Source organism: Gavia stellata, chromosome 2 (assembly GCF_030936135.1).
Source record: "Gavia stellata isolate bGavSte3 chromosome 2, bGavSte3.hap2, whole genome shotgun sequence".
Taxonomy (NCBI): Eukaryota; Metazoa; Chordata; class Aves; order Gaviiformes; family Gaviidae; genus Gavia; species Gavia stellata.
In genome coordinates, this window is record NC_082595.1 from 12,121,463 (window position 1) to 12,147,053 (window position 25,591).

A 25,591-nucleotide genomic window follows, 5' to 3' on the forward strand; every position below is an offset into this window, starting at 1 on the left:
ATCTCAAATCATGTATTGGCAAATCATAGCTGTACCAGGCAGGGGCTGTCCCAGCGCTCCAGGAATGAAAGGAGAATCCAAGAACTGGTTGCATAAAAAATATTACATTCACTTTGATGGCAATAAAGTGGCAAGAGCTTGTAAAATGTGCTGTTCTGGTTTTGACGGGTAGCAGCTCGAACAAATGGCTCTTCAAATGGCTAGCAATGTCAGTGGGAGCTTTTTATTCCCCCTGGGCATCCTTAAGTCACTGCAAAATACCGTCTTGACACAACCAGTTTTGATTAAGTAACCCTGTGTCCGTGTATTTTTGAAATTAAAGACTGTTGCTCTTCATAAAAGTGACGTTTTTTTAAATTGCCCTTTTCTATTGTGGGCAGCAGTGAGGCCTTACTGTAGTTAGGTTGGGCAGGTCCAATTTAGAAGAGAATTAGGTTTCTAGAAATTACTTCTGGTGTAATGCAGTTGAACGTGTCGCTTACATTACAGCTGGAAATAGTGTTCTTGAAGTCCCTGTTCCTGGAGTCTTGGAAATCTCGTGTTCATTAAAGAAAGAAGGGGGAGATTTCTAGCTTTTGTGGTTGTAGAGAAAAATCCAGAAATTGTGAACGTTAAGGGTAGAACCCAGCAAGGCAAAGAAGATGATTGGCGGTGCGTTGTAATGGCATGATCCGTACAGAGGAGTTCTGCCCTCCCGTAGCCGGGGCAGCGGTTCTGCCGCAGCCCGGCCGTGGGGCCGAGCCGAGCCCGCGCAGCCCCGGCTGGGGAGGGTGGCCGGAGCCCGGCTGGGCAGGGTGGCCCGTCCTACCCTTCCCGACCGAGCAGCCTCTATACATGAAATGTAACACTTTGGCGGAGGTTCTGGCTCGACATTTATTTTTCTGAAAATCCAGCTGGGGTGCCTACGCTAATGCAGGAGGGCTCGTTGTTTGCACAGACTTACCCTGCTGATGACAGCTTAATAAGCTCCTTTATTTTGTGTTTTGATTCAGTAAGCTTGTCAGCTTTTGTGTAGGGTCTGACCTCTGCTTTCGCCCTCCCTCCCCACCCCAGCTCCTCTGAAAGGGGCGTCTCTGTCCCCATAATTTGTAGTAAAAGGGCATTGTAAGGGGAGGTGAACTGACTGGCTGTAGGGACACGGGCTCCTGCACAGCAACATAACTTCCACAGGGGCTGGCCCTGGATGCCCAGCGTGCCTCAAAACTGCTGAAGTCAGTGGGAGTTTGGGGTGCGCAACGGCTAGTGCAGAACCGAGCCTTTACGACTGAGAAAGTCCAAGCAGCGAGGGAAGGATTCGGTAAACAGGGCTACTCGAAATGGATTACGGCACATGATGTGAGAACAGGTCAACATTTCGCCTCTGGCCTACGTTTTTCTAAACAGACAGAAAGGCATCCCAATATTGTGACTGCTTGCTATTACATTCTACACAAAAATATATCGGGGTAGCATTTAAATGCAGTGACTCGAGATAGCAAAAAGATGTGGGGTTGTATTTCTTGCCGTTCATTTGATTGGAACCATGCTGAAAAGGCGTATGAAAACCATCACTCGTGAATATATCTAAAGTGTAGCTTTGTGATGCTGAGAATGATGTCCAACCGAATAGAATTTCAGATAGAGGAGATATTTTGGCTCATCTCTTGCTTCCAGCTATATTCAGTTTCCCCGTGTCGTTATTTTTCTTGCTATTGCATGCATCCAGCTATCTGTTTCTTACTTCACCGTCTGGGAATACAATCCATTTTGTCTCATTTCAGACCTTAAAATGGATTGGACAAAAACAAAAGGAAGGAAAAAAAAATATTTTGGGCAGTACCTCTGTACTTGTTTCTGTGTCTTAATAAGTCAGCTGCTGAAACGAAAGGCCTAAGAATTACTGTCTTGGAGTATTTTGCATCTATATATATTCTGTATTTTGTAACATCTGTATGCTGGATGGTGGTTCATCAGGAGGGGATGAATGTAACCATTTTAGATGCTTAACTGGCTGTTGGGACTTGCTCAGTTTGTAATCATGGTAATTGCACATACAAATATGGCCATGCAATTACATGAGCATTTTTGCATTTAGTTTCAGGAGCTCATTTAGAAAAGTATAAACGCAGCCCAATAAATCCTTTATATCTCAGACTTCCGTGCTTTTATAACTCTATATAATTATGTAATAACACTGCATCTGAAGAGGTTTCACTTAAGTAAAAGCAATAAAGAGATCAGGTTGGATTATGTATTTTTTGAGTTGGACCTACACTAACTTGCTCAGTACTCTGTTTTTCACCTTGTAAGATTGATTAAGTTTGGCAGTACTTGTGCAAGAAAATTTTTTTGTGAGGAAAAAAGAGCAATTTAATATGAAACCAAAACTGGATCAGGCCATTTAAGCTTCCACAATGCCTGAAATGATTAAATGGATATTAATGTAGTAAAATACACACTGAATACTCAGATACTCGGGCAGTGAAGACTTTTGCCAAGGTATAAATTGGATACTAAAATGAAAGAATGATGAGCGAAGTTCCAGCTCTCTGAGAACAAATCTAAATCATTATTATTACTATTGGCATTCATGGATTGAGATAAAATAGACACAAATAGATCCTGTAATTAATTCCTACTTATGTGTTCATGTGCACATGAGTAGATAATAAGACTAATTTCTCGGTATTTTGTGTGTACAGATATGTATGTATTACGTTTTTATAATCAAACGAACGTATAATTGTTGTTTGTTTTCCGTATTTGTATTCCTGGAATGGTTTTCACAAACATTGAGAATATCTAATGAAGACTGCTATCTTTTGTTGTATTCAGTGTTAATGTGAACCAAGAGTTATTGCGATACTGTCATTTCCCAGTCTGGATTGCTTGCTAATTTCCCTTATGGCTTTTTCCCCAATGGATAGTATTACTGTGCTAAAGACAAGCGCTGAGCTCTGCAGATGGTACAGAAACAGATGTTAGATTTTGACACTCGGAAGTGAGGGTTTTCAAACCTACCCAGCTTCGTCCTGCCTTCTTTGTCTGCCCCCTTTGTCACAAGGGAGACCTGAAATACCCAGTAAGAACTGCAGAATCCAGCTTGTCTCTGAGAAAAGATACATATTTTGTATTAAATATTTTAATTTAATTTCATTTTTTGTTAGCTCAGAAGGCTTAAACAGAATTGTGCTGATGTGATCCTCTAAGATAGTTTGCAGCAGAGGAAGGTCTAACTGCTGTCAATAAGCTGCACAAAACTGGTGTCACAGGTGATGAGGAACAAACACGAGTCCGGTCTGAATGGCTCTAGATCAAGAGATGGGTTGTCGTGGTTGTGGCAGTAAAGAGGAAGGTCTCTCCTCCTATTTCAAATGTTCATATCGGCATCTATCACAAATTCTCTGTTGTGCATCGATGCCAAAATCTTTTCGGCATGTTTTAAAATAAAATCTTCTAGCTCTTTTTTTTGTTTAGGTTAACGTCCACGTTTAAGCAGCTGTTTTGAAATACAGTGCCATTTTTACACCAAAAAGAAAAATTGTTTACTTCTTTTACATTTTTGGCACCCTTTTTTTCCTTTAAACGTAGACAGCTACAGTCAGAGCTAGCAGAGCGCTTCATAACAAATCCCGTATTTGCTGACTTTAGCCTGGTCTTTACTTTTCTCTCTGGGAGGGTCACAGGCCGTAAGAACGTGCTTGATACCCGAATCTGCTCGCAGCGGTTGTGTTCCGCCTCACCCCGCTCCCTCCCGCGATGGCACTCGCTGGTCTGGCTCTCTGCTTTCCTGGTGAATTGGAGTCGGTCCCCGTTCTGGTCTGCATGAGCCTGGCTTCTCCTGCAGGGCCATATCCGAGTCCCCTCAGCTCAGAGGAGACCCCCATCATCTTCCCTGAGCTTTTTAAAACTAAAAGAGGTCTGAAAAGTCAAATTACTCAGGGCAAGGCAGTAGAGGAATAGCAGCAGGGCATTTTTTTAATGCTGCATTTTCACACAGACCTTTTCACTGTGTGGCTTATTTGACTGGGGGCAGAGATTACATTTAATTTTATTTTGTGTGCATGCTGTTCTGGCTGGAAAGTTGCAACCAGATCCTTATCAGGCTCATTTAGCTGCCTCTCTGCCAGGGCTTGGCAGGGAGTTTGTAAAAGCCTGTCCCCCAGCCCTGTCAGACATTGTCCCGCTCCATATAAAGCAAGACATCTCTTCTCCACAGTCTTTAAATATTCTTCTTGTGCAATTATTTGTGCAAGTGAAAATTAATCGTTCAAATGTCCTTGGAAAGCAAATACAAGAAGGAGCTGGAGCATAGCTGAAATTGCCATTTAAATGCTTTTGAATTGAAGAAGCTACTGGCAGATAATATTGTGGAGCATTTGCCCTTCTTTAACCATACTGCACACAAGTCGATCAAGTATAGCAAGAGGCAATTTCTGGCTGGGAAAAGATAAGTTTTGGTATTTCAATTGCTTTTCAAGCTACCGTGTCATTGAAATACACATTGCCACTCAATGCACAAAAAGTAGTCCTATGGGATATGTCATTAAAAGCTATTTTGCCCTGTCTTTTAAGCAGAAAATCAGTCTTATTTAGCCAGGTATTGCATAGGCTAGACTAATTTTCCTCAGATAGAATTCTGTTTCTGCACTCATGGATCTTTTAATTTTATTTTTTTTCCTTAAACATTCATTGAGATAAGATCCTCTACTGAGGGGCATGCAGTGGGCACTTTACTGGCCTTGTGCTGTATGATGCCCACAAGACACACTGCTAGCTAATTTGGGAGTTTCAAGGGAGTGTTCCTCATATGAGAGGACGCAAAAGCTATTGGAGGGTGACTTCAAGGCAATAAAATGTGTAGAACTCAGAGCCTTTTAAGAAATGCTTACTTTGCACCTCATCCATGGAGAAACATAAAAGCATGCCGAGATACATTACACTGATACTGCCTGGTTGTGATTTTTTTCAGCTCTATGGCTATTGCTACCAAGATAGCAATGACATCCCAGACACACTGACGACCATCACTGAACTAGGCTCGCCTTTAGAGATGATTCAGCTTTTACAGACTTCCTGGGAAGACAGATTTCGAGTGAGTAACAACTGTTTTAAAAGGACTTTTAAGAGACCGATGAATACAAAATAACATCAAGCATGAAACAGGGGTTATGTACTATGCAGTGCAATTCACATTTATTAAACGTTTGCCTTGCATGTGATTACATCTTGGTTTAGAAACAACATTTAGCATTCCCTTTCAGCAGTGTTTAAAATACCATGCTATTTTGTCTGTCGATGTTATCTAATTGTAGCCGGTTATATGCTTTTTACATGGTGTCTTCAAACATTTCTTACTTGTTAAAGCTCGAGGCCCAGGATTTTTGGCGTTGAGCATTGTGCTCTGCAACTGGGATTAAACAATAGAAGGATGTTACATTTCTCTCCTGATCCTTATCATAGGTTGGTTTTATAATTGTTTTCTACTGCTTCCTGCTCTGTTTGTCTTTCACTGGGGGAAGAGTGAAATAAATGTACACAAATCTCAAACCCGGGTTGTCCACTGCATTGGCAATTTACCAGGAGCACGAAGGTCACACTTAATTTGTCCAAAATGAAGCCAGACTGCAGCAATGCTTTGATCAAGACAGCAGTGCCTCGCTCAGTGTGTATTGGGACGTGTCGTCGGCTGAGGTTGAGTCCCGAAGACGTTGCAAGGCAGCAGCAGTCTTCATCTAAACCAGTTTGGATTGCATGGCTACATCTGTACCAGAAAATTAAAAGGGCGCCTGACTGATCTCAGAGACGAACCAGCGAGGTGCAGCCCACCTCTGTACTATTGAATTCTTGCGCTCTCTGAAGGCCGGGTGGCTGCACGCAGGATGCCCGTCCTGGGCTGTGCTGCCTTCTGGATCACCTCTGGGGACGGTGTGGGAGAGCAGCCTTGGTCCTGGCCAGACCCGGGCCAGAGACCGTCCTGGCAAGTGTGTGTGTGGGATTAAGTTTCTGTGCCCGGGAATGTTCCCTGGCAGAGTTTATTTTACTAATACAGAAAGAGAAGTATGTTCCCTGCGCTAAGCTTCATCTCCCTTTTCCTGAAAGAAGTACGGTCTTAACAAGTGGTAGAGGTACTCTCCACGGCTCCCGAAATACAAGACCTGTCTTCGGCTCATCTGATCCAAGGAATGCAAATAATGGACTGTGATGGTAACTACGTACAAAGTAGATGACCAAGAGATATGTTAGATTACGGGTAATAAACAGGGAAGTTTCCTTCCAGCATGGATATTTCTGAGTGAGCAATTGCAAAGGGAGATGAAGGAGAATTAGGTGAAGGTGCTGAGCTGATTTACAGAAGTGGAATTACAGATGAAACATTCCTGGGACAGCTGTAATGACGTCTTAGATAATGTCACGCTCATTAGCTTGTCTAGGATGCAACTAACGCAGAGAAGCAGGAGGAAATAAAACCGTATCTTCTTGATACGTGAGACTTGTTTGTGGTCCGGTCCTAAAAATGGCTGCGTAATTATTTGACCTTATTCCTACAAATAATTTCCTTGTATTGAAGGACTCGGCAGTAAGCTTGCTCCCCAGATCAGCACCTCTGTGCTCGGCAGAGGTCTGTGACACAGAGCAGAGCCTTCATCTGTGTGCTTAAAGCTTGTCATACAGGGGCATTTGCAGTCCCAGCCTGGCAGCAGGTACCCAGGGCAGCAGCCTGTCAGGGTTGGGGACAGAGGTTCCCACTGCAGGAGCAGGGGCTTTTTGGCGTTTGAGGAAAGGCCATTTCAGCTGACAACCTGTGTTTTTATTCAAACTAAATTCTGGGTTTGTTGGCAATTGAAGATATGTGTATTATAGGTTAGTTTCGGCTGGATGTGCCTTTTACATACAGCCTGTTGTGGGATGGCACATATGTGAACCCCATGTCCTTCCAGAGGGAGGAACGGGCGGTCAAGTCTGGCATCCCATAACCAGGTCTGTGTTCATCTACACCTACAGGCATCTCCATGTGAACTGTGGTGTCCTGTAAGTAGGATAGAAACGTTCTAGTCTGGTCAAGCAGGAGAATGATTATAGAAGTGTGAGATAGTCCAAATGTCCCACAGGTGCAGGGTCTGTGAGGGATAACTTCAGACGTGCTCAGCTTTCTTATGAAGGACATATTTAGGTGCTCCCCTGAGCATACTGTTTATGCCCCAAGATTGAATTTAGATTTGACTACTTCAATGCACGTGGCCTTAACAGTGTATTTTAACAGAAAACAAAGATTACTTCTAAATAAAAAGCTTGCTAGACTGAATAAGACCTGTTATTAATTTAATACATAGAATAAAAATTCCCATGTTTAACTGCGTTCATATTAATGCTACGTTGCATTCATGTTACATAGTGGACTCTAAAGGAATGCATGAATTGAAAACAGTACTTTGGTAAAGGGGCTGTGTTCAACGTTCATCGAGTTTGCTGTCTAGTAATACTCAGGTTTCTAACCTGCAATTGAGAAGTGCAGCATCAGCACAGAGCTCCCACCCCAGCCCCGAAGTGGCACATGAGGGTGCACCAAGGTAGACCCACCAAGGCAGATGGATGTAGGTGCTTACCCTGAGGCACAGTGAAGAGTTACGGAGAAGCTGTGGAGCTCTTTTTTCTGGGAGTTTGCTTCCTTCTCCCCTGGAAGAAGGCAAACATAAGAGGAATCAATGGAAAAAAATGATAAAAGTGGTCAAAAGGCAGGATCAGTACGTAGGCAATACAGGCACTGTCTGCAGTTGGAGCTCCAGGCACGGGCGCAGGGCGCTCCGGCCAAAGCTTCCAGACCTGGAGTTTGTAAAAGAGCAGAATCAGGCTGCGTGGTCAAGGTCTGTGCATAATGCGTTATTAAAAGTTAATGCTTTTATTCCTATTAAAAGTTAAGAATAGCAACAATGAGCCCTGCTTCAAGAAGTGTGGGAAAACACTGGTAAAGAAACTTATTTTTGTTTCAAGTCTCGAAGGGTTTTACAATCAGCTGTGTTAATTCTTTGAAAAATACCTTAGTGGCAACATTCATTTTTGAGGACAAGTTATAATGCTTATATGAAGTCATATATTTACAAATATATCTTCAGCTAAAGTGGTTTCATTTATATACTTTGTACTGAGAAAATAACGCAAGGTACCCACGTTTTTGCATTTCAGATATGTCTCAGCTTAGTTCGGCTTCTGCATTACTTGGCTCATTCTCCTCTTGGCTCTGTGACATTACTGGATTTTCGCCCTCGGCAGTTCGTGATTGTGGATGGGGAACTGAAGGTGACGGATCTGGATGATGCCAGCATCGAGGAGAGCTCTTGCACCAGTAACAGTGACTGCTTTATGGAATTCCCCGCGAGGAACTTCACCTTGCCGTGTTCGGTTGAGGGACGGTGTCAGAGTATGAACGAAAAGAGGAATCTCTATAACGCCTACAGGTACGTGATCGGAGAAGGTAAAAGAGAATTAAGAGCGGGCAAAAAGCCTCCAGCATCCTTTATAGTTATTCACATCAACGAGTGCATATTGTGTCAGAACCATTACCCAAGGGTAAGTGAAGCCATGAATAATTGTTTCATTTGTGAAAGTACGTAGCATTTATAACTTTGGAAATGTTTTGCATATTTTGAGTGTGATTCACCACTTAGTCTGATTTTATGTTGGTTGAATCCTGCTGAATTCTTCACACAAGTTGAGATTTTCATAGGAGTGAAATACCGCCTGTGGAGATGGGGGCCCATTAGCTCTGTGGTGAGACAATTCTTGCAGCTCTTCTTCAGTGTGAGTTAAGAAGGGTCATCGTGCCTTTTCCCCCACGGGCTGAGGGAAGGGCTGGCTTCAGAGGCAGAGTTAGAGCTCAGGTCTCATCCTGCACTCCAGCTTGATGCTCCCTGCCTCACCGGAGCCTGCCTCGGTAGGGTTATAACAGTCCCTGGCGCAGCCACGGGACCACGAAGAGCACCCTCAGTCGCTGACAATCTGGGGTGTAATCCTCTTAAAGCAAGGGGTGCTCCCTTTTGCCCCCCCTGCTCTGCCTACAGCCCTGTCTCTGGGTGGGCAGGCACTGGGGGACTGGCTCGCGGTGCCGCTCCCGCTCCGCGGCCGCACCGTGCCCGTGATGGGGAACGCGTAGGTGACGGGTCATGCTGGACCAGTCGGCCACGCTGAAGAAAGCGTTCAGCTGATGCATCTGTCTTCCAAATTAGATTTTAAAGGTTTCTCCAGATTTACAATGGAGTCCTTCTGGGCGATGGCTTTGTGTTCGTGGTCTTGGCTCTCCCCCGTCAGTCATCGCTCCCCTCGGAGGGCTGGGCTGGAATGCTGAGGGAGCCGTGTCGCTGCTTTCCGGGGAACCGGTAGCTGATGCTCTCAGTGCCACACTCCTCATGCTGCCGCCGCTCCGGCTGACGGGCGCTGCTGGGGCAGGCGGCCGCATTCTCTGATCCAGATAGGAGGATCTCAAAGCAGTGCCATAATGGTGTGCTCATTTCTTAGACTTCTCTTTCAAGTATCGTGCCATTCACTGCCTGCCAGACCACAGCGAGGAGAGGCTGCTCCAAAGAGAGTCTTCTGCTTTGGTCCCAGGGCGCTCACCAGCATGTGTGTCGCATTAGCTGACCACACTGAAATGGGCTGCACCACATGACAGCCATCTGCAGTCGTGCAGCGCAGTTTTTAGTGCGTCCTGCAAAATTTTCCGTTTCCATTTGCTTGGCTTAAAGATCCTGCTTAGCTTGCTAGCTTTTGGTTAAGACCGTTTTACTGGTCTGGCTAAGAAACCTTTAACAGGCACCCGTCTATCTCGGTCGCAAGTGGGGATATGTCTGCGGCGTGGTGGGCTCGCGGCAGGTTGCTGGTCTTGCTGGAGGAAGCAGTCTTCTTCTATTACAGTTCTTAATATTGCCTTTGAACCACGCACCAGTGTGTGACGCACGCACAGTGCCCCAGTGTTTTCAGCCACTGCTCTTGCTTAATTCGATAGAGACAGTGGGGCTTTGTTCAGCAGCAGATTCATGCTATAATAGGCCATGACCACCCGTGCTAGGGCATTAGCAAGAAACTCTGTGCACTTGCCTTGGAAGGCTAAATCTTCAGTTCATTAGGTATAGGCTACTAAATTTCATATTTTCATGGATGCACTCTTGTTGTAGAGTTAGAGACTGCCCTCAATAAAGGGTCGCTGGTGCTGTCGGGTAGAAGTCAAAAGCAGTAGTTTGTCAAACCGTGCGTAAACCCTTTGTAATTTTAAAATATAGCAGGCCCTAGCCTTGAAAGTATAATTAGCCTATCTAGCTGGTTTCTTTATCAGGTAAATAATTAAAGGAGAGGAAACGTTTTGGAAAAAACTCCACTATGCAAGAGCTGGCCCATCTTGACTTTCAGATGGTTACCTTCTGTCACAAATGTGTCTCAATGGTTTTTCCTCCAAATGTTTGGAGGAACAATTTTCAAAGCACTGGACAGTTTTAAAAGTAAGGATAATTAATATTTTGAACTATTAACCAATGGCTGAGATGAATTCTCCATCTTTGACAATTTTTAAATTAAGATTGGCTAGTTCTCAAAAAGAAAAAAGAAAGGGGAAAAAAAGGCTGTAGGAACAAATGTAAAAGAACCTGATAATCTGTGTCGTGCAGATCACAAAGGATGCCACTGGCCCTGCAATCGATGAATAACAAATGTTCATGCAATTAAGTTGTGCAGGCGTCAGTGTCTCTACATGTCAGAATTCCACATGTGGGTGTTTGCGTTAGAACAAGTCGTGTATTTCTATAGCCACGCAGAAACAATAACCTCCGTGACTCACATCCATCCAGCGTTTAGCAAAGTAAACGACGGCTACTGAATTTTTGCAAAGAACTATTGACAATCAGTCAGACTCTGCTTTATAGATAATGTCTAAGCAAAAAAATGAGGTAAAATTTACCAGACAAGTTATTCATTACAAATGTTATGCTGCTGTTTATATTTCTGTATGTATTTATATTGGCTGTTTCATACTCATCACTAAGAAAACCCACCTGGGTATAATCCCGCTCGGGAAAATCATAAATACTATTTTTGTAAGGAATGAAAAAGGGAGTTAAAATCTCAAGGAAATACTGATTGTGTAAGTGGAAAATGTCAGCTCGATAATACCTGTGTCTATGACCAATTTTTGCTATCAGTAACTTAATTTTTTAATTTGTGCTTATGTGAGACATCTGCTAGTCTCCCTCCTGAGCGTGAGTCCCTGGAGGTTTCTGTTTGACAATGTGGTCTCTTTATATGAAAAAGTGTTTACTCTGCTTTGCAGATTAGATGTAAAGCAGGGCAATTTCCCAATTGTGTTCCTGTTCTGCTCATTACCTAATATTTATGGCTGGTAGTTCTGTTTAATTTGTCAGATCCTGAACTGTCCATCTCCATCTTAGGTTGCTATGACACTGAGTTTGCAGTGGGTAGTAATATTGGCAGTGTAATAGAAATTTAAAGAACAATGTGAAAATTAAGTGCACTTCAAGTGATGATAAAGGCATATAGTTTTTTCTTTTGTAATTAAAAATTTTAAAATGGAGAATATTCATCCATCAATGAATATCTACATAAATGCATCTTGAATTTAGATAAATTATGAGAACAGAGAAGACATTCTGAATTGCGGTGGCATTAAAACAATAGAAGAAGGCTTTCTGCTGGCAATTCATTTGAAAGTCGAAGAAAACTGTAGAAAATAAAATAATAGTTATTTGAAATGAGCAGAAATTTGATTTGTGCACTTTCAAGGTTTGAAAAAAAACCCAAGACATCTGGGTTGATGGCATCCTTTTAGTTTGTTAAAGTACAGACAGCTTTGCAAATAGTCACAATCCACGGGGCTTCATTGCAAATTTCTGTATTAATGGAACATTTACAGGTAGTTACAAGGCAGCCTTGTATATAACAGCATGGTCTAGGTATGCCAGACAGCTGCGTGAATAGTCTCAGCTTTATATTTATTTGACTATAGAATATGATTATATTTCCTGAATAGGTCAGTGGCTTATAAGCAATAGGAATTTTTTTCCTTATGTTGTTCAGTAGTTACCAGACATTTGTCAACTCTTTTTAAAAGTTTTTCAATGTGGGTTACTTTTCCATTGCAGGTTTTTTTTTACGTATCTTCTTCCACACAGTGCTCCATCCTCACTGAGACCATTGCTGGATAAGATAGTCAATGCAACAGGTAATCGCAATAAACATGGTAATGCCACGTATTTCCTTTTTTAGTGTGACTATCACATTTGGGATGTGGGGGATGCTGCTTTTATGTTCACTGCAATAGTTCACTGGGGTGAACTGCATCAGAATGCAATTCCTTGCAGGATGTGGAGGAACCTCTGTCTCTGGCAAGGGGAATTTTAATGATAAAAACAGGATACTTCCCCATTGCCAGTGGTAGCAGTGGTGGTTTTAGACCTCAGAAGCCAGAGGCAAGTGACATTACCATAAATCTTTACTAATTACCGAGGTGGTGCCTTTGGGACAAGAGTAGTTGCCCCAGCTGATTTCCCCTCTGATTTAAGGGGTTTTGGTGTATTGTTCTAGGGGGTTTATGCCTTGTCCTGTGTGTATTCAGTGGGGACTTTAATGATGCTGGGCTATAGCTAATTAAGCAGCGAAGCCTTTGGAGCTCCCTATATTGGCTAAAGTTCATCCCTCGTGGGGAGCTCACCGCCGTGTTTTCTGCCCGCAGGCTGGAGGTTCCCAGCTGGACAAGCCAGCCTTTGACATGCCTGGCTCATGTCAGGTACAAAACCCAATTTATAGTAACTCATGGACTTCATGTCCGCATCACAACACCGTTGTGGAGCAGGGCACCGCTGGGCTCTGATGCTTAGGGCTTTATTCAGATGCAACCTTGCCTTCGTCCTGTCCAGGTTGCTTCTCATCTAACTTGTTCTTTTTCTGTGCTTTTAAAGGAGAGCTTCACTGGGGAATAGATGAGACGGCTGCTCAGCTAGAGAGAGTTTTGAATCTGTATAAGAGTGGAGAGTACCTACAGAACACGACCCGGATGCCGAAAGCTGGTAAAGAGGTCTTTCTCGAAACTTGAAATCAGAAACTTTGTCTTTATTTTGAGGTTTGAAAGGGCAAATGTGCAGAAAACGGGGCTCACTCGCCCTTGAAATCATGCACATGGTAGTCTGTTGTCTGCTTTTTGCTTACTGGGTGCCTTCTGAAGCCCTTCTCACTAAATGAGGTAGCTGCACATCCATAGGTGTGAGCAGGCTGTAATAGGGTTAAGGAAATCCAGCGGAGCATTGCTCTCCTTAGCAGATCTGTGGAAAATGTTTTTCGTCACTTCCACACACTTCTCTGCTGTTGGAGTATCAGAGCCTCCCCAAACATCAGCTGGGGGGAATCTAATCAAGATGCCATAACCCTCTGTGGATTTCCTGTGACTTACAGGAATTTCTTGTTACCTAAGCACTCGTAGGTTGGAAGAATAAAATTTTTGCATGGTTTGCAAGAGAAAAATAATGTGTCCCACAGCTGTCTGCTAGCAGTAGAATGAAAAAGGAAAAAAAAAAAAGGATAGGATGAAAATGAAGCTGCATGATAGTATCTTTTTCATAAAATCTCTGCAGCACCACAGGTATGTAAAATGCTGTTCGAGCAGCTATGATACAGAGGGATGCATATTCTTCCCGGAAGGATAGCTTGCGGAATTATACATGTCAAAGAAGATTATGTACGATGGAAATGACTGTTAAGTCTAACAATTGAAAAAGCTGTTTTGCAAATTATTTTTGTGTACGTACAATATTCATGTCAAATTGTCAACATAATTGCCTGTGAGTTGATAGGAAAATTATGGCATTGCTGCAAAAGCTCAGTAAAGAGGGAAAGATGGGTTCTAAATGAAGATGAATGTTGGCACAGGGAGTTTGAAAAGTTCAGTGAAGCATTTGCTCTGTGAAAGAGACACAGGAGCCAAATGCATTCCTGTCGTAGCACTGTTAACCTCAAAGGGCCATGACACCAGGGATGAATTTGACCCACTTATCAGAATAATTCAATATTTATTTTGTTGTAAAATTGGCAGGAAAATTGTTGCAGGTGTTCATTTAACTTTCTAATTTTCAGCTTTTCATCACAATCTGTGCTGAGTGATGCCTGTCAACACAGCAAAATTATTTTCAGCAGTACAATCAATAGTACAAACACGTCCTTTGTTGAAGAAGTGCCAGGACGGCTGAAGTTTTTCTGTGATGCTGGTTGATTCCAGATTTAACTGCCGTATCAGGACAAGATGAAGTTTTGAGTTTTAGAGGGCTGTCACGTTTATAAAGAATCTCAGGGAGAGAAGCTTAAGGACAGCGGTGGTAAATGTAACAGTGCAGGTTTCTACTAATACGCAGCAGAGCTCCGTGTATATTTGGCTACTGTAATAGTTACACATTTTTGTGTTAGTTTAATTCTGTAGAGTCCTGGATAATATAACGCAGAATCTGCTACCCCTGTTCATGGTTAGTAACGCCCTTGTGTGCAAGGAGCCCTTTTTATTTGTAGGACACTGCTTGTGGACGTAGGCACTCCACAGCGCGAGCAAAGATATTGAAAATCCGTCGATGCTTTGTGTAACATACTTGGCCAGTCTACATTAAAGACTGTGAGTGTAATATTGAATTCCTTGATAGGAAAATGTTCTCAACCAATGGCAAGCCTGAGGAATCAGGTATCTTAGTGGAAATTACGCTTAGATGAGATGTGTTTTCAGACTTAGCTGCCATGCCTTTAAGACGTGCAGGCCTGTTTCTTGTTTGTTCTAAGGCTACTTTAACCAAACAGAAAAGGGGTTGTAATTTATTGCTATTTTAAGGCTCCCTTTCCTTGCCAGAAAAGTATGAAGAAGTTGTATGGTGAGGGTGAAAATAGGCCTACCTGCTCATTCATATCACTTTTGTTCTGAACACATTCCTTTCTCAACCAGTATTTGATTGGTAATACCAGGCTACAATTAACTTTTAATATTCTCGGTCCAGAGATTACGGAATTAGAAACCATTAATTAGAAGTTGTCCAGGGACTATGGAATGAGAAACTCTCCTGCGGTATGGTGGACTTGCGGGAGAGGGTGACAGTGGTGCTGGAGAGGACTGGTGTCGAAGTGATCAACCTCTTCCACTGGCAGGATGTGCCCAACTGAGCTGGCGTCCTGCCCGGCGAAACCAGGGCTGAAATGCTGAGCAGATCGAATAATTCGTGTAACTCCTGGTGGGTGGTGAAGGGAGAGATGGGTGTGAAAAGGGACAACCGCGATACTTTCCCAAGCTGTCAGCTGAGGTCCTGCTTTGGCACTGTTTGAGAACTAGGAGGACACTGTGTTACTCTCTGAAAGCAAAGAAAAAGTGGTTTTAAGACTGTGGGATTTTTTTAAACCTTTTCTGCCTTGCTCTACAGCATGATGAAAGTTCAAGGAGAGTGTTTTCCAACCCAGTGCTAGGTTAAGATAAAACTAGAGATGATGGTTTGGTTCTCAGGCCAGGTTGGAGTTAATCAGAGCTTTGCATTCCTACGCCAGTGTGCCAAGGTCAGGAAGGCACAAGTTCGCATTGATTTTGCTCCAGATGATGGAAGTCCCACAAGGTGACTGGCTCCCCAGATTTTCGCTCCCTCAAGCAGTAGAAATGACAAGAATTAACAATGCCAGTCTCCTCTGGCATCTAAAGGGTTGTGACAAAATAAGGCCTTTCTGGTGTATGATCTATTTTGAAATCCTAAAAGCAGAACTGGAGGAGAATTCAGATCCAGGAATCGTAAGATTTTGTTTTGGATTCGTTTTTTTGGGAAAAGAAACGACACAAGGTTCAGGTAATGGTGCTTCAGGATTTGGCTTAGGTCTAAATGCTTTGAATTACCCATTGTCTTGTATAGAGCACTGTAAATTCATACTAGGAAGGAGGAGATCATGATGTTGGGGCAAGTGATCTAAGGCCGCAACTAAAACATAAACTTTGAGGAAACAGTCTGTTATCTATCTGAACCTATGTTTTTGAAAGGAAGACCTCCTCCTATGAACACCATGAAGTGAGAAAGGTGATAGTGATAATCAGTAGGGAAGTGACATGAAGAAAGTTCTTGTCAACCCTAGTGTTCCCATAAATAAAGTTTAACAAGATGACACAGTCATATTACAGAAGGTCTTGGATATTAAGCTTTCACTGTGCTTCAGTTGTAAAAGATTTTATAGTGCTGTAAATTATATTATGGTCTGGACTATGCTTTAGTGTCTTAGAAACCGAGTAGTGGCGCGGGAGACATTTGATAGCTATGTATGCGTTCTGTAATCATAAATCATACTAGTGTTAATGTTGATATAGGAACAGTACAGTGTTTAAAACAACACAATGAACAAATACTTTTATATTCCATTGACTGTTGGTCTCTTGCTGGAATCCAGAAGAATGTGTATTAAAACAGGAACCATGTATTTCTTCTGACATACGTTATCTAAAAATGATTAAATTGTTCCATTAATTATCCAGATTAAGAAGACTATAAAAAAATCTACTGATGTTCGTCAGTAAAGTCCTGCCCCAGTATCAACATTTTTATTACTTCAATCAAGTGACATTGATTTGTACCAACTGGGTGTCTGGCCCTTGAGCTAAGCCCCAGCCCTTCAGTTACCTCAGAATTTACTCAGAAATGCGTGAAATCAGCTAAGACTAGTAAATCCAATAGCTTTGTTATTCATTAAAGCTAATAGATGACCCATTATTAGGCCTGAGGGTGTGCAAACCCACAGAAAGGCGTAATTAGCTGCTGTTAGTTGAAAGTACATTCTCAACGCTAAAAAGGCTGGAAGGCTGGACATAAAGCAAAAGTGTTTTCCTTTGTCTTAAGACAATTTGGCAGGATTATGCTGTATGTAAACATTTACACTACAACAGTGTTTTGAAAAAATATTCTGCAGGGTCACTATAGCAACCTGCTTAGGACATGGTAAATCCGCCCAAGAATTATTGAAATCAAGTGGGGGGGGGGTGTGTATACGTGTGTGTGTCTCTGTGTGTGTGTTTGTGCACATGTGTACGTGCGAGACAAATTTTGCAAGGTTGCTGGAATATTGTTTGAGGCAGTTTGTGTATCCTACGGCAGGCCACAACGCGAAGGCTAAAAGTACTCTGCTGAAGGTGCTTGAAGGCTCGGCCGGGAACATACTGCAGCCCAGATTCCTGCTTTATCTGGCACTTGTGCGTTTGGTGTTTCTTTCCCAGGGACACTGAGGCTGCTTTGCGGCCAGCGGAGGGTACGTGGGGCTGCAGGCACGGGCAGAAGGGCTCCCTCTACGCCCTGCCTTGCACAGAGGGCTCTCGCATCAGCAGCCTGGCAATCCCAGCGTGCAGAGGAATACAGGAGCAGGTTGCTTTGCACTCACACGGTGCTGGAAATACGGTGGGGCAGCATGTGTGTGCTCCCCGCTACTGAGCTGTACAGTGACCGGTTGGTTGTTGCTCACACGTATCTCCACCGTCGCGCAAACCATTATGCCCCATTCACTATGCAGCGTGTTCCGCTGTCACTAAACTTCTCTGGGTCCAACTTGGCATCGTACAGCAAAATGCTTTCTGCTGATGGTTTAGGTCCTCAGCTCCTTTGAAGAACACTAAAGAAGTCACTGAGTGTCTTTTACAAGTCCTGTAGGCACCTGTCTTTAAGCTGAAATACCCCACACATGGGACCCTGTATGCCTTTTGGCTCGTCCATCATCAGCATCATTGTTTTTATGAGTGAGTGGGCCAGATGCAGCTTACAAGCATCTGTGGCACTGGGTTGGGCTAGTTGCCTTCAGTAAATCAGTGCGCACCGCAGAGGTGGCCCTGCGTGCAGAGCAGCTCCGCAGCCCGGTGAGCCGCCCGGGGACGTGGGGCACGAGGCAGGAAAAACACCCCAGCTGTGTCACGTTAACAGGAATAAAATTAAGGGAACATGTTGTTCCTCTCCTTATTTATTTGCGTTTCAGTGGCAGCCTGCATACCAATTTAAATATGGCTCTACTGTAAGCACAATAGAAGCATATAAAAAGCGGCAAGCCTTACTTCGCTTCCAGCCTGCACACGGGAAACAGCCAAAGGATGGAAATACTCACCAGAGAAGCCAGGCTATCTCCCGGTCTGACGGCAAACCCGTGTCCTGCCAGGCCTGTCTGTCTTTCCAAACAGTTGGGATTCGTCAGAAATGATTGAAAGCAGAGACACGCGGGATATGCCTAGCATGTCATTTTCTCAGACATACCAAAAAATAGCTTTCCGTCGCACAACTGCACCATACGGCTTTGCGAGGCTCGTTGTCAGAAGCGTGTTTAAATGTGAGGTATTGAAGCATGAGGAAAATTTCAGCATAAAATGAAGCGTACTAAAAACATAAGTGTATTATTGTCTATTTAGGATTCGATTCTGTTCTGCATAAGCTCCCTGAGAAGCAGTGGGGACTGTTTGTAGAGCAAAACACTGCTCAATACCACTTTTTGCTGAGATTGGCAAGATCAGGCTCTCTCTGCTTACTTGTAAGCAAAGCAATTAAAAGCCAACCCGGAGTCAACTGCCAGTGTTCCTCTTGAGAGTGGAGGAAAAGGGGAGGGAGGAAAAGGAGCAACATGATTTCTCTCTCAAGGATGAACATTACTGCATCTGTGTCATTGACCCATGGTGTATTGGCAGGTGATAACTAGAAAAGAGAACTGGGCAAATTTCCAATGAGTAGCATAGTTGGTAGTAAAAATGCAATCTGGCTGCTGTGGCTGAAATAAACGGTCATTAGGACTGATTAAAGTCAGATTTAGGGTGATTCAAACAAGCTAAAAGGGGGAAACCACAGGCGGTTTCACATAGTTTATTATATACTTGTGGAGTTATTTATATGATTCAGTCTAGTACAGTGAAAATGAGTATGTTTATAGATTGTAGTCGGCTTTGGGACAACGCAGGTGATTTTTGAGGGAAAAAATATAGAACAAGATTTTAAATCATTGACTTTCTTTTGTAGCTCTTGCCCTGGTCAGTGATGCTGCAGGTTGTTTTTAAAGATGCCTCTGTTACCTGTCCCGAGAAGATGCTTGTTTGGAAAACAGCTGTGGCTGCTGGGGAGGCTGGCTAGCACTGTAAGAAACTTCTAAGAAGATTTTGGCCTGATTGAAACAGCAAATTTCGATTGACCAGAGCAAATTTTTAAAAATATTTTAAAACTATTAAAAATGTCGCAAACCAAAACTTTTGAGGATTGCCCAGATTCAGCATAGCAAGATATTTTGAAGTTTCAAAATGTTTACGGGGCAGGAAAGACATTTCCTAGTGGGATTTATTTGTATAACTGTGAGCAGCAAATCAGCTCCCATATGTTAAGCTGGAGTTAATCTGTCATAAGTGACATCAAGATCAGGCTTACTGCATTACGTTTATTTGCTTTAATCCTCACAAAATCAGTAGATGGAGAAAAGGATTCTTCTTCCGTTGTGATACCAGCAGGAGCATCTTGCACGTCTCTGATCTATTCCTTGCCATTACCTTGATAGACTTCATATACTCTGTGTCAAGCTACGTGTATGTACGCAAAAGTGTAAATTTATGGCTGTATTTATAGTATTAGGCAAGTATTTATTGGTTTTAAACACCATTAGTCTGGAAATCGACCAGAACTTTGACCTTTTTATGATGTGATTTACTGCCGTGAGCCTTCAAATTCCACGGACTCCATTTAAGCAAGTTTCAGGTCTCGGCAGGACAAAAACCTGAGCTGGAGCTGTCTTTAAACGAGTGGAGTATTGCTTATTTGAGCAAGTAACTGCACTGTAGTGACCAAGACGATAATTTAAAGGTGTAGGGGAAGCCCAGCTCTCCTGCTGGCTGGGGCTAATGGAGTGCAAGGAGGAGCAGGAGGCGCCTGGCATTGCCGGGGCACATCACAGCGGAGGGGCATCCTTCAGGAGCACCCTTCTTCCGACTCCTCCTAGTTCTTGTGAGAGGAGTGCATTTCTTCGCAACTCCTACAAATAAGGGCTAAGGGGTCAGCTCCCTAATTTGTCGCTGTGTAAACAAGAGATTCCAGGGATATTTGCCATCGCCATGTAAACGGGGAAGGCAGCTACCTTGCTCTGCTCAAGATAAAGTGAGTTTTGGAGTGAAACGTGGTTTCCTCAGACGAGCGCTTTGTTGCTGTTGCAATGAGTTTCTGATCGGTTCTGACTGTAATAGTTTAAGAGGAGATCCTGGGGCGGCAGGAGCGCCTGGCTGGTTTGGGAGTGTAGCCAGGGTGCGGGGCCATCCCATGTCCCACTCTCTGCTCCTTATGGCCGCCTTCCCATCAGAATGCTGCCTGCCATGCAGGCGGGGAGAGGGGCTGCCTTCCTGCCTTTCCCCCTCGCTGCATCCCACTCCCCTCCCTGCAGGCAGCGTGGGCAGGAGGCTCAGGTCCCCAAACTGCAGGCATTCAGCGGTCTGTGCCATTTCGGGGGAGCTGCCAGACTTGCCTTTTTGGAGCCCGTGTGACTCTGTGCTTTCACTTAGACTCCAGTGGCTGTATTTTCACCTCTCTGGCGCTTGATGATCTCCCAGCCAAGGAGAATCCTCTTTGTGTGTGGGTTGCGCTGCTGTGTACCTGTTACACTACCCTGTTCCTATGAGTCGTTGCAGATGGTGGTGGCTTCCCTCATGTAGGAACTGGTGGGGAGTGCCAAGGAGAGTAGGGACAGCCACAGGGCTCTGCTGCATGGTGAGACCACCCTAAGTACTGTCGTGGAGGTTTCCGTCCTCTCCTGCACCCGCAAGCCAGGACCTCGCCATCACCATCGCAGTTACTGCTGGCCCAACTCTGTCGATTAATGTGTCCAAGCTGCCCAAATGATTTACCAGGCTCGGTCACCTTGAAAAAGTCAGTGGACAGGGAGAACTTTGTCTCCTACCTCTGACAGAGCCTCAGGTCACGTAAATCACTGCTGCTCTTTTGAAATCTCTTTATATCAGCCGAGAGCCTAACCCCTGACAGCTGTACCAGGAGCAGTGTTGAGAAGAAAGTGCTAGAGGCGTATTAAGAGGCATGTCTGTGCGCAGAGGAGTTTAAAAATTGAACGATAATTCAAAATAAGGGTCTTCCAGACGGGCTCCTGCCTTGCATGGAGAAAAATACATGACGTGATGGGGGGCTGCGCTGCTTAGTGCCCTGAGGGCGTGCCGAGGGAAGGACGGGGCACGCTCTCTGCTGATGGGGAGAATTGGGCAGATGCTGCATCTTCTGCTGCTGCAGCAAGTGCCATCATTCTGTGAACGTCCTCTGTGGCGTGGCTTTGGCACAGTGCAGTGTTAGGTGGCACTTCTGTAGCCATGCAAGGAAAAGTTGTGAATAGTCACATTTTACATCCAGTCAACATGGCACGCAAACTGATACAGACAGTTGTATATGGTGCTGACAATGGTGAATTGATTTTTTTGCATTTTATTTGCACATATCATTTTACTGACCTTGGCTGTGAGGCACAAATCGATACTCAGCAGTTACCATACAGAGATAAGAGAATATTATTCAGTTACATTCAATTATTGTTACACTGTACAGTTGATACAGAAATTAAAAAAAAGGGACTTTACCTATCCAGCCAGTAGCAGTTTGATTTCTGCTCTGACTTTTCTTCAGAAGAACTACATATGCATTTTTGAGGGAGGCACGACCATTTGTAATGTAAAACTGCATTTGTATTCTGTTTTTTTTTCTTCGTCTGTGTGAGTCTGCATTTTCTGAATGAATGAAAACTTCTTTTCTTTTGATTTAAGCAGGACAGGATCAGCTCTGATTTTGCTTCTTGTTTGTGAATGTTTCTTATGATGCTTTTAATGAGCTAGCCTTAAAAAAAATCCGCATTTACTGCATTTGTTTCCCACTATTTCAGACTGCGTGGTGTGAATGAGCACTTCTGGATGTCTACTTCTTTTCCCTGTTGAAATACTGGCAGTTTAGAGTAGTAGACGCACTCGCCTCTGACTCGGTAGTGTTCGTACAATGTGCTACCCGAAATATTAGCAGGCTGAATCTGCAATGTCAGTCAGAAAATGCTTGAACCAAAGTGACTTAAGAATAGGCTGTGAGTCAGGGCCGGCAGCTCTGGTTTCCATAATAGATACAATTAGAAGAAATACAGAATGTTATTTATTTTTTTGAATAGCATGTGGGGGGGAGAGATGGGGGGAACCGTCAATTTGTGCGTCTGGACACTAAATAGAAATGTTTATAAATGATTAGTTGAATTTGCTGATGCATTCATTAGAGAAACCCCCGTCAGCGGCTGGGAAAGTGAGAGGCGCTGTGAACAGAGAACAAGAGGCAGCTCATAAAGGCAAGTGAGACTGAACGGCAGCCAAGGGAGAGGAGTAATCGGCAGGGCAGCGCGGAGGCGCTGGGCGAGGACCACGCTGACGTTCTCCCTCTGCTTTTTTTTTTCCCCTTCTCTTCGGAGGCCCACCAAGCGACTCCCCTTTTGTGCTAATCTGAGCAAGCAAAAAAAAGTTTGCTTAATTAAAAGCCTGTCTTTTCTTCCTTCTCTAAAGGGGCTGGGGGAAAATAGCATGCTCTTCTGAGGGAGAGGGAGGGCTGGGAACGCCTGGTCGGGTCTCACCCCGACAATCCTGCTCACTGTTAAGAAGTAGGACAGTGAGTCAGTTCATTCAAGTGGATGCTGTTTATTCAATGGGACATTCTTCCTGTAAAACTCCTAATAAAACCAAAGCCTCGCCTACGCAGTGGGGAAGGGGAAAGGGTTTTGTGCCCAGACTGTTTATTTACAGACGCTTTCTGGAAAAAAAGGTGAGAAGAAGAAAGGAGGAAAGGAAAAGGAAAGTAAGGTGCAGAGCTATAAACACGTTTGGGAGTAAACCGGGGCTGGTACAGTCTGGCCCGTCACCTTTTCCGTCATATATCCCAGTCCTAAGCTGTTATAATAAACCTCGCCTGTTAAAAACAAGCAGTTTGCTAGAGCTTTTAAAACGATTGCTTTGCGGTGGTTATTTGCAGAGTACAGACGGGTGCCTGAAGCTTTTATCCCTGATGAGAACTACAGATGCTGGCCATCTTACCATCATAAGGGCTGCCTCCTCTCCGTGTTTGACATCAACGAAGCCATTGAGATCTGTGACAGCTACTCCCAGTGCAAAGCTTTTGTCTTAACTAACCAGACGACTTGGACAGGTAGGTGGCAGATGCTGCTGAGCAGAAACAGCATCCGAGTCACATATGCTGCTTTAAATGTTTTAATACAGTTTGGGGAGCATGCTGCGCCGGGCTGTGGGAGCCACCAGCAGCAGCTAGAGGTTTCTGAAGCTCCAGCTGATGTGGTTTGATTGTTGGTGGGGCTTCTCTTTGCTTGCTCTCGGGGGAGCAGGAACCGGCGGGTGGGCTCAAAGGAGCTGGCACCAAAGGGCTGCAGCACATGGACCGCAGGTCTCCAAACAGTGGGGTCTGAAATTTTATTTTAAAACACAGAAACAACAACAAAAGCCTGTGACCTGTTTCCACAGTTAAATGTGCAGGACGTGGTCCAACATCTGGATTGAAATAAATCTTTCCAATCCATATGGTTGTTGTGGTTTGACACAAAACCAAACAGGTTCTCCCGTGCATCTAGCTGGGTCTTCCCGGCTGGTGTCAGAGATGCCCTGCCGCTGGTGGGAACACTGTGCTTCTAGCAGTAGGGCTTTGGCTAAAGGACAGTGAGGAGGGAGGGTTTAAAAGCAGGTAGAAGTAGGACTTCCAGGGGAAAATCCCATTTGCTACCACAACTCATTTTCTTGTCTAACAGAATACAATCGTTGAAAAGAGAAATACATTTTCCAAAAGGTCTGTGGGTCTGGCAGTCCCCATGTGGTTCCCCTGAAGGCAGGCAGTCGGTGCCGATTGACATCAAGTGGAGAACTGGCCCTGGCTCACTGCTTCTGCACCAGGCTTGTGCCTATTTCAGGCAACTCCAGAGCAATCTGAGAAAAAAAATGTTATGAGTCTCTGCTAAAAATCTCCAGTAGCTGCAGCTCCCGAGTGGCTGAGGGTTTCAAAAAGCAGAATGCCACAGCCAGCTCCCAACCCTGCGCCCCTTCCCTGGGTGCCCAGGAGAGCTGTGTGCCCCCGCGGCTGGCCCCTGGGCCGTGCCGTGTTCCCCTGGGCAAGGTGCACCCCTTGAAGGGTAAAGAAAAAAGGCATGTTTGTGTCTATAAAGTGCAATCACAGAATGACAGGGCTTGGAAGGGACCTATAGAGATCATCTACTCCAACCGCCCCGCCAGAGCAGGTTCACCTAGAGCAGATTGCACAGGAATGCGTCCAGGCGAGTTTTGAATGTCTCCAATCGATCAAATCCGTGTTCTTTTGTAATCTTCCGTCGAGATAAACACCCCCCCTGCCCCAAAGTCGGGGTGAGTTTTTCTTCTGTGTGTTGTCTCCACACATACAGGGCTGTTTCCCTGTCTGTGATTGCCATTTTCTGCTCGGGCCAGGTCGGCTCCCCTGCTCCTGTCTTTGAGAGGAAGGGTTGCTGATGCTAGCCACACCTTGGGAAAACTGATTGAAGTCATTGGTCTACCACAGTCTTTAATGTGACAAGTTATTTAGGCTCTGAGGCTCAACTTTCTGTTTGTACATCTGCGATCACAACATGTCTTAACCTTAAAGTCAAAATTTACCCTGTGTGCAGTTGGCTGCTTTAGCTGTGCTTCGCTGAGCAACATAAATACACACCAAAGCCAGGCTTATATACATGCCTAGCAGGTCCCCAGCTCCGAAAGCATCACAAGCTGGTAGAAGCCTTAGACAGTTCATACGTTTCAGAGTGTTTTAGGCAGTGTACTGCTACGGCTTTCTGCATTTCTTGCGCTTTTGAGAGGTTTGAACGGGGACTTCCACGGAGCCTAGAAAAAACTAATTTATATTAAGCTTGCCTGTGGCTAACTGGTGACTACTAGGTCACCATGTCAGACTATTTATAGTCAGACTATTGAATTTAATTAATGTAGTAAAACAGTAATTATTATGGCACAGGGAACTTCATAGGAAGTTTAGAGCAGCTCCTGTCTCAGATTATGTTAAAAGCAAGTGAAACATATTAGCAGTATTTCTAGTCTTATTTATCATTGCCTTTACCTTGTCGCTCCTGATGCGTAAGCACTCGAGTCCCTGAAATCTGCGGCATGGAAGTTTGCTCAGTAGCTGAGGCATCCCATTTGCTGTGTGATACTTTTTAAGAAAATAGTGTTATGGGAGCTCCCTAGAGAGGCAGGCTGGGAGTAAATAGCATTTGATTTTCTGAAGTTCAGAGAGAGGGAAGGCAGAGGTTGAATAGCTGTGGAAAATCTCTCTGTGGCCTCTGCTCCAAGGAAAGGCAATGACAGTGTGCATCTGTGGGGCGGCAGGTACTCATCGAGAGGCAGGGATGTGAATGAGATGCCAGAGCAGTAAGCACGGGGAGAGACAAGAACTGTGCTGCGGCTCCCACGAATACCGCTGAGTGAAACCTCACCAAATTCAGTGCCCGCTGGCCTCGGATGTCTACCTGGCAGGTGCCTTACGCTGCCCAGGCTGTTAGTACTTGCTGGTGC

The 25,591-nt window shown here is 44.3% G+C and overlaps 1 protein-coding gene across 1 annotated transcript in view; it reads left to right on the top strand.

Annotated features, from left to right (window-relative positions):
* Positions 1 to 25,591, top strand: part of PKDCC (protein kinase domain containing, cytoplasmic) — a 37,254-nt gene that overhangs the window by 9,943 nt on the left and 1,720 nt on the right. Inside the window, exons 2-6 of the mRNA XM_059835093.1 lie at positions 4,952 to 5,074; positions 8,164 to 8,435; positions 12,123 to 12,202; positions 12,939 to 13,046; positions 23,022 to 23,195. Of these exons, the coding sequence (XP_059691076.1) occupies positions 4,952 to 5,074; positions 8,164 to 8,435; positions 12,123 to 12,202; positions 12,939 to 13,046; positions 23,022 to 23,195 (757 nt within the window). The remainder of the gene's footprint in view (positions 1 to 4,951; positions 5,075 to 8,163; positions 8,436 to 12,122; positions 12,203 to 12,938; positions 13,047 to 23,021; positions 23,196 to 25,591) is intronic.